The following is a 17,451-nucleotide window of genomic DNA, read 5'->3' as shown; positions in this document are numbered from 1 at the left end:
AAATACAACTAGTCCTAGAAGAAAGACCAGAAGATACAGGACAACAGTTAGGCTACACCTGCGAGAACCCAGGGCCTCGCGAAGGGGGTAAGATACAAGCCACGGCCTGGCGGGACCCAAGCGCCCTTCACCCCAGCTCCCAACGGGAGGAGAGGAGTCAGAGTGGGGAGGGAGTGGGAGCCCAGGACTGCTAAATACCCAGCCCTAGCCATCTGCACTGGGAGTGCAGACACAGTGTGTGGTGTGCTGGATACTAGGGAAACAGGACAGCAAGACCTGTGAGCGGGTTTGCACAGCCGGAGCCCCTGGGACAAAAGAAAAGCGAGTGCCTTTTGAAACTCTTAAAAGGACAGGAGCCTCACAGCTGGATGGAAGCATCCCAGCACACTCAGCCCAGCAGCTTGGAATCCCGGGGAACTCCAGGTGCCCTAACTCACTGGGCAGCAGAGAAGCTCTGAGGCCCCCTTGACGCAATAAACAGCCTCCTGCCCATTCCCCCTCTGGCGTGGCCCCGCCATAGCGGAGCAGCAGCCTGAGACCAACCACGCCAACAGCAGCTGCGTGGAGCCCCTCTGCAGCCACCCGGGCCAGACCCAGAGGCCCCGTCGGCACGCAGCTGCCCAGCAAAGGCTGCTAGGGGTCGCTGTTCTCCCTGGAGAGGAAGGCGACGAGCAAGCGGGAGGGACTTTGTTCTCCCAGCTGACACACGCACCAACTGCCCACGACTACCTCTATCACCATGAAAAGGCAGAAGAATTTGATACAGACCAGAATAACCCAGACAACACCCAAGAAGGAGTCTGGGGAGATAGATTTAACCAATCTTCCTGAAAAAGAATTAAAAATAAAGGTCATAACCATGCTGATGGTACTGCAGAGAAAAATGCAAGAGGTAACGGATAAAGTTGGGAGGCAGAATACAGAAATAAAACAATCTCTGGAAGGAGTTAAGAGCAGAATGGATGAGATGCAAGAGGCTATTAATGGAATAGAAATCAGAGAACAGGAATGCAGAGAAGCTGAGGCAGAGAGAGATAAAAGGATCTCCAGGAATGAGAATATTAAGAGAACTGTGTGACTAATCCAAAGGGAACAATATCCTCATTATAGGGGTACCAGAAGAAGAAGAAAGAGAAAAAGGGATAGAAAGTGTATTTGAAGAAATAATTGCTGAAAACTTCCCATAACTGGGGGAGGAAATAGTCGCTCAGAACACAGAAGCACACAGAACTCCCAACAGAAGGGACCCAAGGAGGACAACACGAAGACACATAATAATTAAAATGGCAAAGATCAAGGATGAGGACAGAGTATTAAAGGCACCCAGAGAGAGAAAAAAGGTCACCTACAAAGGAAAACCCATCAGGCTATCATCACACTTCTCAACAGAAACCTTACAAGGCAGAAGAGAATGGCATGATATATTTAATGCAATGAAACAGAAGGGCCTTGAACCAAGAATACTGTATCCAGCACGATTATCATTTATATATGAAGGAGGGATTAAACAATTCCCAGACAAGCAAAAGTTGAGGGAATTTGTCTCCCAAAAACCACGTCTACAGGGTATTCTAGAGGGACTGCTCTAGATGGGAGCACTCCTAAGGCTAAACAAATGTCACCAGAGAAAATAAAATCACTTCAAAGAAAACAGACCAACCAAATACTAACTAAAGGCAAAAAACAAAATCAACTACCCACAAAAGCAGTCAAAGGAAACACAAAAGAGCACAAAATAAAATACCCAACATATAAAGAATGGAGGAGGAGGAATAAGAAGGGAGAGAAATAAAGAATCATCAGACTGTGTTTATAATAGCTCAATAAGCGAGCTAAGTGAGACAGTAAGATAGTAAAGAAGCTAACCTGGAGCCTTTGGTAACCACGAATCTAAAGCCTGCAATGGCAATAAGTACATATCTTTCAATAATTACCCTAAATGTAAATGGACTGAATGCACCACTCTAAAGACACAGAGTAATAGAATGGATAAAAAAGTAAGACCCATCTATATGCTGCTTACAAGAGACTCACCTCAAACCCAAAGACATACACAGACTAAAAGTGAAGGGATGGAAAAACGTATTTCATGCAAACAACGGGAAAAAAGCAGGTGTTGCAGTACTAGCATCGGACAAAATAGACTTCAAAACAAAGAAAGTAACAAGAGATAAAGACACAACATAATGATAAAGGGGTCAGTCCAACAAGAGGATATAACCATTATAAATATATATGCACCCAATACAGGAGCACCAACATATGTGAAACAAATACTAACAGAATTAAAGGAGGAAATAGAATGCAATGCATTCATTTTAGGAGACTTCAACACTCTACCTACTCCAAAGGACAGATCCACCAGACAGAAAATAAGTAAGGACACAGAGGCACTGAACAACACACTAGAACAGACGGACCTAAGAGACATCTATAGAACTCTACATCCAAAAAGCAGCAGGATACACATTCTTCTCAAGTGCACATGAAACATTTTCCAGAATACACCACATACTAGGCCACAAAAAGAGCCTCAGTAAATCATAAAAGATTGAAATTCTTACAGAACCCAAAAATGGACTAACAGGCACCAAAGGGAAAGGAACTGGGGAGGATGGGTGGGCAGGGAGGGATAAGGGGGGGGAAGAAGAAGGGGGGTATTAAGATTAGCATGCATGGGGGGGAGGGAGAAAGGGGAGGGTGGGCTGCACAACACAGAGAGGACAAGTAGTGATTCTACAACATTTTGCTAAGCTGATGGACAGTAACCGTAATGTGGTTGTTAGGGGGGACTTGATATAGGGGAGAGCATAGTAAACATAGTATTCTTCATGTGAGTGTAGATTAAAAATTAAAAAAAAAAAAAAAGAAAGAAAGAAAGAAAGAAAAGGGGGATTACTCCTTGATAGGATAAAACTATTAGTATATCAAAGATCAACGCATGCTTTAAATATCCTTAATGTTGATCACTTAAAGGGTGTCAGATGATCAGCTATGGAGGTACTCTTTTCTGATAATATTCCTTTCTCTTAATAAAAAAAAAAAAAAAAAGCAGTTAATGTGTGCTGACCTCCAATGAGTTCTGCACAGTGGTATAGAGGGCATGTCAAAGTGTGGGCAAAGGGTCTGTTTGTTTCTATGCAGAAGATCAAGGCCTAGCTTGGATACCCAGAAAATGAACTAAGATACGATATGAGGAGGAGCTTCCGGCATCAGCACTCTCTGGAGGACTTGTGCCAGGGGATGATCATCAAAAAGCCTCCACAGGGATCCGGACGATGCTGCGGTTGTGGCTGCATCCAGCCCACCGTCTCCTGGACTTGCCATAGGAATGAGGAGGGAGATGTCTAGGCTGGCATGTGCATACAGTGAGACAACGAATTTGACTGGATCTGTACTGTTGGAACTCAACCAGGAGTTGGGAGGGGTGCAAGGTGTAGCACTCCAAAATCTCATGACTATAGACTATCTATGGTTAAAAGAACATATGGGATGTGAACAGATCCCAGAAATGGGCTGCTTTAATTTGTCTGATGGTTCAAGTACAGTTGGACAATATCCATCATATCATAGATAAATTTTCACAAATGCCTAGGGTGCCTAAATGGTTTTCTTGACTTCACTGGAGATGGATGGTAATTATAGATTTGTTTTGTTTATGTCACCGTATTCCTATTATGTTAATATGTGTGTGCAAATTAGTTAGTAGTTTAAAACCTATACATACTTAAGGTACTCTACAAGAAGATATGTCAAAGAAATAATCAATCCTCCCATGTTTCCTTCATATGCTACATCTATAGCTTTTCTTCTTCCTTCCTAATTACAACCCTTAAATAGAATTCGTGCCTCATATCGAATTTACCGAGTATCATAATTCCTCCAGGTGGTAAAGATACCTCGAGACAAGTGCTGGGCATAGAAGCCACAGGGCATAAATCTGCAAAGAAGTAAAAAGCTAACCTTTTCAAACAATATGGCTTCTCTCTCACTTACCAACTTTACATTTCCCTGTATGGCCCCGGAAGATGACTGGTTAGCCAGAGACGGGTAAGATTCCTCAAGGGAGGAACAACCTAAGACAGGCACAGTCGCAGAGAGGCCATCAGGTGAGAAATTGGGGATCAACAGAGGTGAGGCTCAGAACCTCACCCCCCCTGCTTTGAGAAAAATCTTCCGCATCTGTGGATGTTTTGCTGTCCTTGTCTAGCCTGGATTAATACTTAGTCCATAGGCACACACCTGATCATCTACATTTGCCCTCTTACAGCACTAAACTATGTTTTCTACCTTTATCTTGCATCTACCTACCACTTCAGCATTTTATTAAAAATAAAAATAATAATAATAATAGAGGGAGAAATGTGGGATCAACATATAAATCAAGTACAAAAATCAAATGAATATTCATATTTGACCTGATTGTTTATAGGTCATAATGCGTGATCAAAACCGAAAGTTTCTGTGATGAATGCCCTTGTACTGTTCACCATGTAAGAATTTATTCACTATGTAAGAATTCATTCACCATGTAAGAACTTGTTCGTTATGCTTCAGAAGATTGGAGACTGACGAGAATTAGGCTTGAGATGGATTAGTGATTGTACATTGAGCATTGACCCCCCTATACTGAATTTTATTGTTGTTAACAACCATTTGACCAATAAATATGAGAGATGCCCTCTCAAAAAAAAAAAAAAAGATTGAAATTCTACCAACCAACTTCTCAGACCACAAAGGTAGAAAACTAGAAATAAATTGTACAAAGAAAGCAAAAAGGCTCACAAACACATGGAGGCTTAACAATATGCTCCTAAATAATCAATGGATCAATGACCAAATTAAAATAGAGATCAAGCAATATATGAAAACAAATGACAACAACAACACAAAGCCCCAACTTCTGTGCGATGCAGCAAAAGCAGTTCTAAGAGGAAAGTATATAGCAATCTAGGCACACTTGAAGAAGGAAGAACAATCCCAAATGAATAGTCTAAAGTCACAATTACTGAAATTGGAAAAACAAGAACAAATGAGGCCCAAAGTAAGCAGAAGGAGGGACATAATAAAGATCAGAGCAGAAATAAATAAAATTGAGAAGAATAAAACAATAGAAAAAAATCAATGAAACCAAGAGCTGGTTCTTCGAGAAAATAAACAAAATAGATAAGCCTCTATCCAGACTTATTAAGAGAAAAAGAAAGTCAACACACATCAACAGAATCAGAAATGAGAAAGGAAAAATCATGATGGACTGCACAGAAATACAAAGATTTATTAGAGACTACTATGAAAACCTATATGCTAACAAGCTGGAAAACCCAGAAGAAATGGACAACTTCCTAGAAAAATACAACCTTTCAAGACTGACCAAGGAAGAAACAGAAAATCTAAACAAACCAATTACCAGCAATGAAATTGAGTCAGTAATCAAAAAACTACCCAAGAGCAAAACCCCCAGGCCAGATGGATTTACCGTGGAATTTTATCAGACATATAGAGAAGACATAATACCCATTCTCCTTAAAGTTTTCCAAAAAATAGAAGAGGAGGGAATACTCCCAAACTCATTCTATGAAGCCAGCATCACCTTAATACCAAAAACCAGGCAAAGACCCCACCAAAAAGAAAATAACAGACCAATATCCCTGATGAACAAAGATGCAAAAATACTCAACAAAATATTAGCAAACCCAATTCAAAAATACATCAAGAGGATCATACACCATGACCAAGTGGAATTCATCCCAGGGATGCAAGGATGGTACAACATTTGAAAATCCATCAATGTCATCCACCACATAAACAAAAAGAAGGACAAAAATCACATGATCATCTCCACAGACGCTGAGAAAGCATTCGACAAGATTCAACATTCATTCATGATAAAAACTCTCAACAAAATGGGTATAGAGGGCAGGTACCTCAACATAATAAAGGCCATATATGATAAAGCCACAGCCAACATCATACTGAACAGTGAAAAGCTGAAAGCTTTTCCTCTGAGATAAGGAACAAGACAGGATGCCCACTCTCCCCACTGTTATTCAACATAGTACCGGAGGTCCTCGCCACAGCAATTAGGAAAAACAAAGAAATACAAGGAATCCAGATTGGTAAAGAAGAAGTCAAACTGTCACTATTTGCAGATGACATGATATGGTACATAAAAAACCCTAAAGACTCCACTCCGAAACTACTAGAACTAATATCGGAATTCAGCAAAGTTGCAGGATACAAAATTAATACACAGAAATCTGTGGCTTTCTTATACACTAACAATGAACTAGTAGAAAGAGAAATCAGGAAAACAATTCCATTCACAATTGTATCAAAAAGAATAAAATACCTAGGAATACACCTAACCAAGGAAGTGAAAGACCTATACCCTGAAAACTACAAGACACTCTTAAGAGAAATTAAAGAGGATACTAAGAAATGGAAACTCATCCCATGCTCTTGGCTAGGAAGAATTAATATCGTAAAAATGGCCATCCTGCCCAAAGCAATCTACAGATTCAATGCAATCCCTATAAAATTACCAACAGCATTCTTCAACGAACTGGAACAAATAGTTCAAAAATTCATATGGAACCAACAAAGACCCCAAATAGCCAAAGCAATCCTGAGAAGGAAGAATAAGGTGGGGGGATCTTGCTCCCCAAGTTCAAGCCCTACTACAAAGCCACAGTAATCAAGACAATTTGGTACTGGCACAAGAACAGAGCCGCAGACCAGTGGAACAGAATAGACTCCAGACATTAACACAAACATGTATGGTCAATTAATATATGATAAAGGAGCCATGAACATACAATGGGGAAATGACAGCCTCTTCAACAGTTGGTGTTGGCAAAACTGGACAGCTACATGTAAGAGAATGAAACTGGATCATTGTCTAACCCCATACACAAAAGTAAATTTGAAATGGATCAAAGACCTGAATGTAAGCCATGAAATCATAAAACTCTTAGAAAAAAACATAGGCAAAAATCTCTTGGACATAAACATGAGTGACTTCTTCATGAACATATCTCCCCGGGTAAGGAAAACAAAAGCAAAAATGAACAAGTGGGACTACATCAAGCTGGAAAGCTTCTTTACAGCAAAGGACACCATCAATAGAACAAAAAGGTATCCTACAGTATGGGAGAATATATTCATAAATGACAGATCCGATAAAGGGTTGACATCCAAAATATATAAAGAGCTCATGCACCTCAAAAAACAAAAAGCAAATAATCCAATTAAAAAATGGGCAGAGGAGCGGAACAGACAGTTCTCCAAAGAAGAAATTCAGATGGCTAACAGACACATGAAAAGATGCTCCACATCGCTAGTCATCAGAGAAATGCAAATTAAAACCACAATGGGATATCACCTAACACCAGTAAGGATTGCTACCATCCAAAAGACAAACAGCAATAAATGTTGGCGAGGTTGTGGAGAAAGGGGAACCCTCCTACACTGCTGGTGGGAATGTAAATTAGTTCAACCATTGTGAAAAGCAGTAAGGAGGTTCCTCAAAAAGCTCAAAATAGACTTACCATTTGACCCAGGAATTCCACTTCTAGGAATTTACCCTAAGAATGCAGCAGCCTGGTTTGAAAAAGACAGATGCACCCCTATGTTTATTGCAGCACTGTTTACAATAGCCAAGAAATGGAAGCAACCTAAGTGTCCATCAGTAGATGAATGGATAAAGAAGATGTGGTTACATATACACAATGAAATATTATTCAGTCATAAGAAGAAAACAAATCCTACCATTTGCAACAACATGGATGGAGCTAGAGGGTATTATGCTCAGTGAAATAAGCCAGGCAGAGAAAGACAAGTACCAAATGATTTCACTCATATGTGGAGTATAAGAACAAAGCAAAAACTGAAGGAACAAAACAGTAGCAGAATCCCAGAACCTAAGAATGGACAGCAGTTACCGAAGGGAAAGGACCTGGGGAGAATGGGTGGGAAGGGGGGGAAAAGAAAGGGGGCATTACGATTAGCATGTATAATGTGGGCGGGGGGCATGGGGAGGGATGTGCAACACAGAGAAGACAAGTAGTGACTCTACAGCATCTTAGTACACTGATGGACAGTGAGTGTAATGGGGTTTGTGGGGGGGACTTGGTGAAAGGAGGAGCCTAGTAAACATAATGTTCCTCATGTAATTGTAGATTAATGATACCAAATGTAATTGACCTACTGCTAGGCTAATGCTTCCACATCTGTAGGCAATAAGCTTTTATTGACTGAGTCACTATATAAAAAGCTCTGCCCAGTGCTCTGGATGGAAGCAGAGATGGAGGTGGATACGGACCTGCAGACTGCTGGGTGTGGACATGATTCTAGTGCTTGACCAATTGCTGGGAGAATAAAGCCAGGTATAAACCCTTTTACCCCAAGAACATTGTGTTGTCATTTCTCGGTCTCACTGAATCCATAGTGAACTTGCCTAGGGATGAAACCCTCAGGCAAGACGTCTTTGTTCATTTCTTTAAGATACAATTCTACAAATGAAAATTATTGGGTCAGAGTAAGTATAAATTTATTGAATTATACTAGTAACATATTATTTTATCAACATTTTTAAAAACTAAAGGAAAAAAATTAAGCTTGCCAAATCCCCCACCAACCAGAGGTAATTAATATTAATATTTTTTGCATTTTCTTTGCCTTTCTTAGGTGTGTGTATAATGTTTCACTGTGGATAAAGTGAAGGTTCCTATGGCCAGGATTCTGACCTGGCCCTGGTCAGCTAGCTTACTACACATGTGTGGGCAATATGTTGCTACTGACTCTATATAAAGAGCTCTGACCAGTGCTCTGGGTGACACGGTGGCACAGCTGCAAGGTTGCAGGAGAGCAGAGACAAGACTGGAGAGGTGGCACTGCTGAGGACGGAGACTGAGACGGCTGCAGGGGCAGAGAGGCCCAGTGGCAGAGGCCAGCTTGCTGCATGCAGACTCGGTCTGAGTGGATGGGATTCTAGTGATTGACCTGCCACCGTGGGAATAAAGTTGGGTATAACCCTTTCACCCCAAGAATGTTCCATTGTCATTTTTTGGTCTTACTGATTTAATAGTGAACTTGTCTGGGACTGAAACCCATTAGGAAGACAATCACTATATTATTCTGTAACCTGTTTGTTTTTACTTAATGTATCAAGAATATCAAGAGGTAAGTACAATTTCTGAGGAGACTTCTGACATTTGTTACCATTGCTTCACAGAAGGGTTGTGGCAATGTACACACCTATTTCATTTAGGGGTCCAAAAAGAGTTCCATCATTTGACCCTAACCACTTTGCTAGCAAAATGTTATTACCTTTAATTTATCTTTTATTTTTAATTGTAAAAAGCACATAAAATTTACTCTTTTAACCATTTTTAAATGTACAGCTCTGTAGTTATGTACTAAACAGTGTATTCTCACTGTTGTGTAAAAGATCTCTAGAACGTTTTCATTTTGCAAAAATAAAACTCTAGACCCATTAAACAACAGCTCTCCTTTTCCCCCTCCCCCAGCCCCTGCAAATTACCATTCTACCTTCTGTTTCTATGATTTTGTCTACTCTTGATGTCTCATATAAGTCGAATCACACAATATTTGTCCTTTAGCGTCTGGCTTATTTCACTCAGCAAAATATCCTCAAGGTTCATCCATGTTGTAGCAGGTGACAGTATTTGCTCCCCTCTTCCCCTGCTTTTTTAAGGCTAAGTAATATTCCATTGTATGTATAGATCATGTTTTCTTTCTTTTTTTTTTTTGAGAGGGCATCTCTCATATTTATCGATCAAATGGTTGTTAACAACAATAAAATTCTATATAGGGGACTCAATGCTCAATGTACAATCATTAATCCACCCCAAGCCTAATTCTCGTCAGTCTCCAATCTTCTGAAGCATAACGAACAAGTTCTTACATGGTGAACAAGTTCTTATATAGTGAATAAGTTCTTACATGGTGAATAGTACAAGGGCAGTCATCACAGAAACTTTCAGTTTTGATCATACATTATGAACTATAAATAATCAGGTCAAATATGAATATTCATTTGATTTTTATAGTTGATTTATATGTGAATCCCACATTTCTCCCTTATTATTATTATTATTATTAATTCATTTTATTTTTTTAAATAAAGTGCTGAAGTGGTAGGTAGATGCAAGATAAAGGTAGAAAACATAGTTTAGTGCTGTAAGAGGGCAAATGTAGATGATCAGGTGTGTGCCTATAGACTGTTAATCCAAGCTAGACAAGGGCAATAAAACATCCACGGATGGAGAAGATTTCTCTCAAAACAGGGTGGTGAGGTTCTAAGCCTCACCTCTGTTGATCCCCAATTTCTCACCTGATGGCCCCCCTGCGACTGTGCCTGTCTTAGGTTGTTCCTCCCTTGAGGAATCTTACCCGTCTCTGGCTAACCAGTCATCTTCTGGGGCCATACAGGGAAATGTAAAGTTGGTAAGTGAGAGAGAGGCAATATTGTTTGAAAAGATAGACCACGTTTTCTTTATCCACTCATCTGTCATGGACATTTGGGCTGCTTCTATGTGTTAGCTATTGTGAATAATGCTGCAGTGAACATGGGTGTGCAAATATTTCAAGACCCTGCTATTCAGTTCTTTTGGATATATAACCAGAAGTGGGATTGCTGCATCACATGGTAAATCTATTTACTTATTTTCTCATTCTCAACATAATTCAGCTGTTCTGACCTAGTCAAGACGAGCCAGTTAAATGCATGCTCCCTGTTCCAAACACACAGCAATGACAGAGAAAAATGCAAAGAATACAAAAAGACAAGAATGGTCAAAACTAAGACCAACAGCACCATGAACGTAAAGAACACAAACACAGGTATCTGTGTGGCCAAAGCAGAGGGCTTGTTGGCTGAAGGCCCAGGAGCACGGTGGTGGCTGAGGGTTCTGTTCCTGAAGGGGACTCACTGACAGGGCTCTGCTGGATGGGAACCCAAATTCCCTGCTTGGAGCCAAAGCCAGGGGCTCCCTCTTTTGTGAAGAGGCTGGGAAAAAAATTATGCCAACTGCTGCAGCTGGTGAACACTGAGGTCAGCACTAAGCCCAAGGACCTGCTGGCTCTGGGCCTGCAACTGCTCTTGATGATGTAATTCTGGCCTCCGGGCAATGGCAAACTCTACCTGGGCAGGAGACCTCAGAGGGAGAGGGGATCGAGTCCCCACATTCAGCAGCAGCAGAACACCTCCTCCCTGGTTTGCACATCAGAATTCCTGAAGACATGAAGCGATGTGATGCAGAGAGAGAAAACTAGTAACACTAGCAACCAGATCGTGAATATATTTTAGATGAAACTAGTTTTATAGAACAGTTTGTCAAAGACTAAAGTAATTACTTTTAGGACATTCAAAGAGCTAAATGGAGGAATAATAACCTTAAAGAATAAGATAGAATGAAATTAAAAAGCACAAGTGAAACAACAGATGGACAATAAGTAAAAACTTAGAAAATTTGGAAATGAGAACCAAATATGAAATAGAGGAAAAATTTGAAAGAGCAATGAAAAGACACAAGCATAGATTAAAAGGTCCCAGTATGTATCCAGTAGGAGTTCAAGGGGAGAAAGGGAACTACACATGGGATATTTGAGAGATAATGGGTGAGGATTTTTCAGAATTGCTGAAGAAGTGTCCTCAGTGAAGTACTAAGCAGAGTAAATATAAACAAATCTACTCTACACATTGGATAGTAAGATTGCAGAACCCAGAAACACATGATTATAAAACATAAAAAATGTAATTTTAAAAGTTAACATAAAACAGATTAACTACACATGAATAAGACCATACCGACAGCAGGCTCCTTACCACCATAGATGCTGCCAGCAGATAAGGATGGGAGGTACGTCTGCAAACACGCTGAGGGAAAATAACTCAAACTAAACTCTAATTTCCACCTAAATTCATTCCAAAGATAGGACATGCAAACATTCAAAGGCTAAGAGATTTGCCTTCCTTAGGATTTGTTTTTGTTTGTGTGTGTGTGTGTGTGTGTGTGTGTGTATGTGTGTGTGTATATGCACACATAAACATTTGTAATCTCTAAAACACACCCCAACAACCTCACAGATTAAAGATTAAATCACAATTAAAACCGTAAATTAATTTACAACTGAAAGACAATAGAAGAAATACATATCAAAACTTGTCAGTTGCAGCTAAAGAAATTACTTCAAGGGAAATTAATAGTATTAAAGTATATTTTTTTTAAAGATTGAAAATGGAAAAAAAAGCTAACAAGTTCAAGAATTTAAAAAACAGTGTAAAACATGAATAAAGTAGGACAAATAGTAACAATAATAACAGAAATTATGAGCCATCAAATAAACCAAGGAGAATTAATGTTTCTATTCAACATTGCCTTCTCTGTATCTAACAAAGTGCTCTTAGGTATAAATGCTTACTATACACAATTTAGAAAATAAAGTTAAGCAAGCAATAATAATAATAAATCATTATCTAGAGTTTTGTTTTATCCATTGCTACCCTTCTCTCCTTGGCAGATGTAAATCAACTGGGGGTTGCATTTGGAGGCACCTGGGGCCGTTCCCCTCAACCAGCCTTCTCCCTAACTCAGCGGTTTTCAGAATCATCTGCCCAGCTGACAGCTGAGAGTTTTTCCCAGGAGGGCTTCACTGGGCCTTGCAATTCCTGTAGGCAAATAGCTTCTAGTGGTCTCTCCACTGATCTTCACAGGGACTCCTGGCAGGTCTCTATCCATCTTAGACTCAAGCTGGGGCCACTGCTCCACGTGTAATAGCAAACACTTACCAGTTCAATGTTCAACAGTAAGATGTGATTTGTGATGTACTTTATGGTACATCCATACAACGGAATATAGGCATTTTATAATTCAAATACACAGAGACATGGGAGAAAATGGTCATAATATTGTTATGGCAGGTTTTAAATAGTAGGCACTATGTGATCCCATTTAAAAACATATATATTTATATTATGTTCTTTATAGAGAGGATATATATTAACAGTACCTTTGAGTGGTGGGATTGCAGGTAATTTTTATTATTTTTATTTTCTCCTTCATGCTTTTATGCATTTCCAGATCTCCTACAATGAGCATGAATTACTTACCTTTTTTTTTTTTTAATCATGTAGTATTTTTATAATTTAAAAAAATGGTGAAAGGCCTTGAGAATCTGATCCTCCAGGTCTGGCTGCACAGCACGAACCCTCAAGGGCAGTTGCTGAGCCACTGTGGAAGGTCTTTGGTTAGGGGCCTGGAGGGGCTGAGGTCTGGGGCCCAGATCTGGAGTCAGGGTGTCCAGGAACTCACGGTCCTCACCTTGGCCTGGGCCACTTCTTTGCTGGTGAGCACGAAGAGGACATCCCGGGTATGAAGCAGAGAAAGGGGCAGGTCCAGGAGGGAGATATACTTGCGTAGCACATTCACAGACTGAAGCGTGAGCACAGAGCACCCTGGTTGGGGGAGGCGAGCAGAGAGTGAGGGCTCTTGTTGCTCCCTGGGCACCTGACCTCTCTGCTGGGTCTCAGGGCTGGGCAGGGCATTGCTGTGGAGCGGCCAGATGCCTCCGAGGTGCCAAAGCGGCTCTCTGCCCATAATCCTCACAGAAGAGAGTGAAAGGCCCACAGAAAGCCTGGCTGGCTCCACATCACCTCCCACCCCGGTGCTGTGAGCCCAGCAAGGTTGGTGCTAGTGAGTGGCTGGGATCCAGCTACTTCGAGGCCAAGGGGATGGTGACAGGGACAGGAATTTCTGTATTGGGAGGCCAGAGGCCTGGTTCCTGCTCTGTCACTAAGAACTGACAGATTTGGCCAAGTCCCTAATCTCTCCCAGACTCAGTTTCCTCTTCTGTAAAATGATTGTTGATGGCGTGGGACCTCCTGACTTACACGGTTGACCACAGTCATTTTCCAAAGACCTTACAGCTTGGGAAGCTCAGTAAGTCCTCTCCAGAAGGGCACACACTTAGGGCATGCACTTAGGTTTTGAGTGTTTAATCTTCACACCACTCCTGTGAGGGACATATTGACCCACTGACAGGCCACACACCAGCTTAGAGAAGTTAAGCATCAGTGTCATGCTGTAAATGGCCAAGCAGGGATAAATATCTTCCTTTGCATTAGGAAGAGCCTATAACTCAGGCAGAGCAGCCCATTAAGCACCATCTGCCACTCACAACCTGGCCAGTGAAGTGGGTGTGCAGTGAGTTGGACGGATGGAAAGAATTGCAGAGGTGAGAAGGCCTACTGATGAGAAAGCAAGGCAGGTGAGTGGGCAAGGCCCAGTGTGATGGCTGATCCATGTCAACCTACTGGGCTACAGGGTGCCTAGATATCTGGCTAAACATTATTTCTGGGTGTTCCCCTGACGGTGTTTCCAGAAGCAATCAGCATTTGAATGGGTCAACTCAGGAAAGCAGACCGGCCTCCCCATGTGGGTGTGCATGGTACCATCTGGTGAGGCCTGAATAGAGGAAAAGGCAGAGGAAGGGAGAACGCATTCTCCGCCCAGCTGTTTGGGCTGGGGTACTGGTCATTTCCTGCCCTTGGACTGGGATTTACTCCATTGACTCCCCTGCTTGCAGGCCTTTGGACTCCACTGAACTACACCACCAGCTTTCCTGGGCCCCCAGCCTGCAAACAGCAGATGGTGGGACTTCTCAGCCTGCATACTTGCATGAACCAAGTCCTTATAATAAATCTCCTTTGATATATGTATCTCCTACTGGTTCTGTTTCTCTACCACATCAGGCCTCCCCTCACACCCAGAGGCTGGCAGGCAGGGCACTTCCCAGTGGATACAACCTGATCTGAGACCCTGGCCAGGCTGACAGATGCACTGAGCTGAGGCAGGAAGGGTGTGGCCTAGCCCCTCCTCCCCACTTGTGTTTGACTCAGGGCAGCTGTATGCTTACAAATTTCGTCCTAGTAAGTTTCTTAGAGGGATAGTAATGAGCAGCTTTTTGCAAAAAGGACAGGCCTTACCTTTAGGTAGCTTTCCTTCTGAGTGCAGGGTCCTGGTGGAGGGAAAGGACAAGGGTGAAGTAAGGATTCCTTTGCAGGTCACATGAGGGCCTTAACACTCGGGTCTGGCACACCTGACATGGGTTTCTAGGTAGTTTCTTTTGTATAAATCACCATATTCATTTCTCGGACCCCAAACCTCTGGCTACAGCTAGCTGAAGGGACCAGGGTGGGCACTTTGCCCAAGGTCAGCCGACCTGGAGGCTGACCAGTGGCTTGTGAGTGCCCTGGCCCAGGCTTCACCCATCAGGGATGAGGGTACCTACAGTGGACTCTTCACAGGGTTCCTTCTTTGAAACTATAATGAGAGTATGGTGGGAGAATAGTTTAAAATATTAATTGATATTTCTTCCCTGATAGTTCCCTCTCCTTTTTGACCTCCCCACTCCCACCTCGTGACAGTGAAGGCTGTTCTGAGCTCACTGTCTTGAGTGGGGGGGGTGAGGCGGGTTTAACAGCAATGAACTCTGGGTGTGTTTTGTTGTTTTGAAAGCTGAGGGATGGAGAAGGATGGGGCAAATAGTCCCACCCTACTCCACCCCAATACAGAGACAGACACTCATATGAAAAGGGATTCTGGGAGCAGGGGTTAAAGAGAAGCTGGGAGAGAGCTGATAAACTGGGGGCCTGACTCCTCGGCAGAGCTCTGAGAAACAGGAAACCCTGAGAAAGGTTCTTGGGATCCTGAGGTCAGAGGTGACCAGACCTGCACACTGGGTACAGCCCTGGGATGTGCCGAGTTTGAGGTGGTCAGGATCTCCAAGGAAAGAGTTGGGAACACAGGATCTAAGTTAAGAAGGGAGCCACCCACCTGGAAATCACACCGGAAGCACTAATACCAGGAGGAATGTGTGCTGATGGGAGCCTGGGACTGGGAAGGAGCCCAGGAGCATCAAGGGCCTGGTGGAGGAAGCCAGGACAAGAGAAGAGGCTGAGGTGGAGGATGAGCTGGGGCAGCTCAGGGTGGCGCTTCTGTGAGTGGGTCAAATGCCACGGTGAGGTCAAGCAGACGAGGAGGGAGTGTGGTAGCCAGAGGTGAGTGTGGAGGGAACTACATTAGTAGATCGGTGGGGAGCAGAAGGCGGGCACAGAGGGAAGGAAGGACAGAGGAGGAGGGGATCTCTGCCTGCTGAGGGGATGGCCCAGCTTTCAAAACAACAAATCGCATTCTGCTTCCTCTGGGATGTTTGCTCTGGGTTCCTAGCAGAGGTGCTTCCACAAGGGGCTGAGGGGCTGGAGGCCTTCTCTGTGCACAGGACTTGTGGCCACAGCGAGCACTGGTGCCTGCTGTCAGAGGGCCACCCCCGTTGAGGAGGGCACTGCAGCCACAAATGTTGCAGAGGCCAGATAGGGCAAAGGGGGGCGGTGCGGCAGACAAACCCTATGCCCTTGGCATTTCCACTCGGAATCTAAGGGGCAGCAGCTGCAGTGCTAGGTGATGAGTGGATAGATGCTTGCTGCCCCGGGGAGCAGAGCCCAGGTGGGTAGGAGGCTTGCTGTGCTGTGGAGATGGGCGCAGCGGAGCCTGTGATGAGGCTGGGATGGGCAGCCCTGGGGCAGAAGGCAGCCCGAGCACCACCTCCCAGGAAGTGCTTCCTGTAGCTAGGGGCACCACCGCAAGGGCAGCAGGTGTCCCCACTTCTTCTGGGATGTTTGCTCTGGGTTCCTGGCAGAGGTGCTTCCACAAGCAACCATCTATGGTGACAAGAATACAAAAGAAAGGGCCAGAAGGGCTCCTGGAAAGGAAGGCAGCAAGATCTGCACTTACTAGGTGCTGGAGGCTGATCTGTTAGATGCCTTGTATCAACATCTTGTTTTAGTTCCTCAAAACAACCTGACAGATTAGGTGTGAATAGTCTCATCTTTCAGATGACAAAACCGAGGCTCAGAAGGGTCAAGTAATGTACTCCAGTTTTCACAAGTTTGCTGACTAGCGGAAAGGGGCGGTGAGGTGCCCTTCGGAGCACTGGAGAAGGAGACAGGAGCTGGGTTCCAGTTTCTGCTTTGTCTCTAGGGGGCTGTGCAGCTCTGGGTAAATCATGCTGTCTTCTGACTGTGCCTGTTCAGCAAGGATTGCAAGAAACCCCGCTCTGGAGCCTTCCCCTCTGCCATGACATTAGGTGACCATAGAAGCACCTCATTGCTGGTAAAGCTGCAGCTGTGGGAAGGACACAACTGACAGGCTGAGACAGACAGACACGCGTGAGGGAGGTGGGGAACAGCAGGCAAGGCCCAGCGAGAGGAGAGGGCATCTGAGGATGAGGGCCTAGCAGCGGCCAGGGCTACGTGGGTGGGGCGGGGAGGGGAGAGGGGTCCCAGCAGACCTCTGCTTCTGGGTGCGGGCACAGCTAGCCCCAAAGCAGATGTGGTGTCAGCAGCCAGGGAACTTTCTGAGAAAACCATAA

At 43.4% G+C, this 17,451-nt stretch overlaps 1 protein-coding gene across 3 annotated transcripts in view; it reads right to left on the bottom strand.

Annotated features, from left to right (window-relative positions):
• Nucleotides 1-17,451, bottom strand: part of PIGL (phosphatidylinositol glycan anchor biosynthesis class L) — a 103,229-nt gene that overhangs the window by 18,460 nt on the left and 67,318 nt on the right. For all 3 annotated transcript variants that reach the window (XM_017671387.3, XM_037013201.2, XM_037013196.2), the window contains 2 exons: nucleotides 15,008-15,039; nucleotides 13,344-13,477 (listed from right to left, as the gene is read on the bottom strand). In XM_017671387.3, the coding sequence (XP_017526876.1) occupies nucleotides 13,344-13,477; nucleotides 15,008-15,039 (166 nt within the window). The remainder of the gene's footprint in view (nucleotides 1-13,343; nucleotides 13,478-15,007; nucleotides 15,040-17,451) is intronic.

This window comes from Manis javanica, chromosome 4, assembly GCF_040802235.1.
Source record: "Manis javanica isolate MJ-LG chromosome 4, MJ_LKY, whole genome shotgun sequence".
NCBI classification, from domain to species: Eukaryota; Metazoa; Chordata; class Mammalia; order Pholidota; family Manidae; genus Manis; species Manis javanica.
Note: the sequence above shows the minus strand (reverse complement) of the source record. Positions and strands in the feature narration are given on the sequence as shown.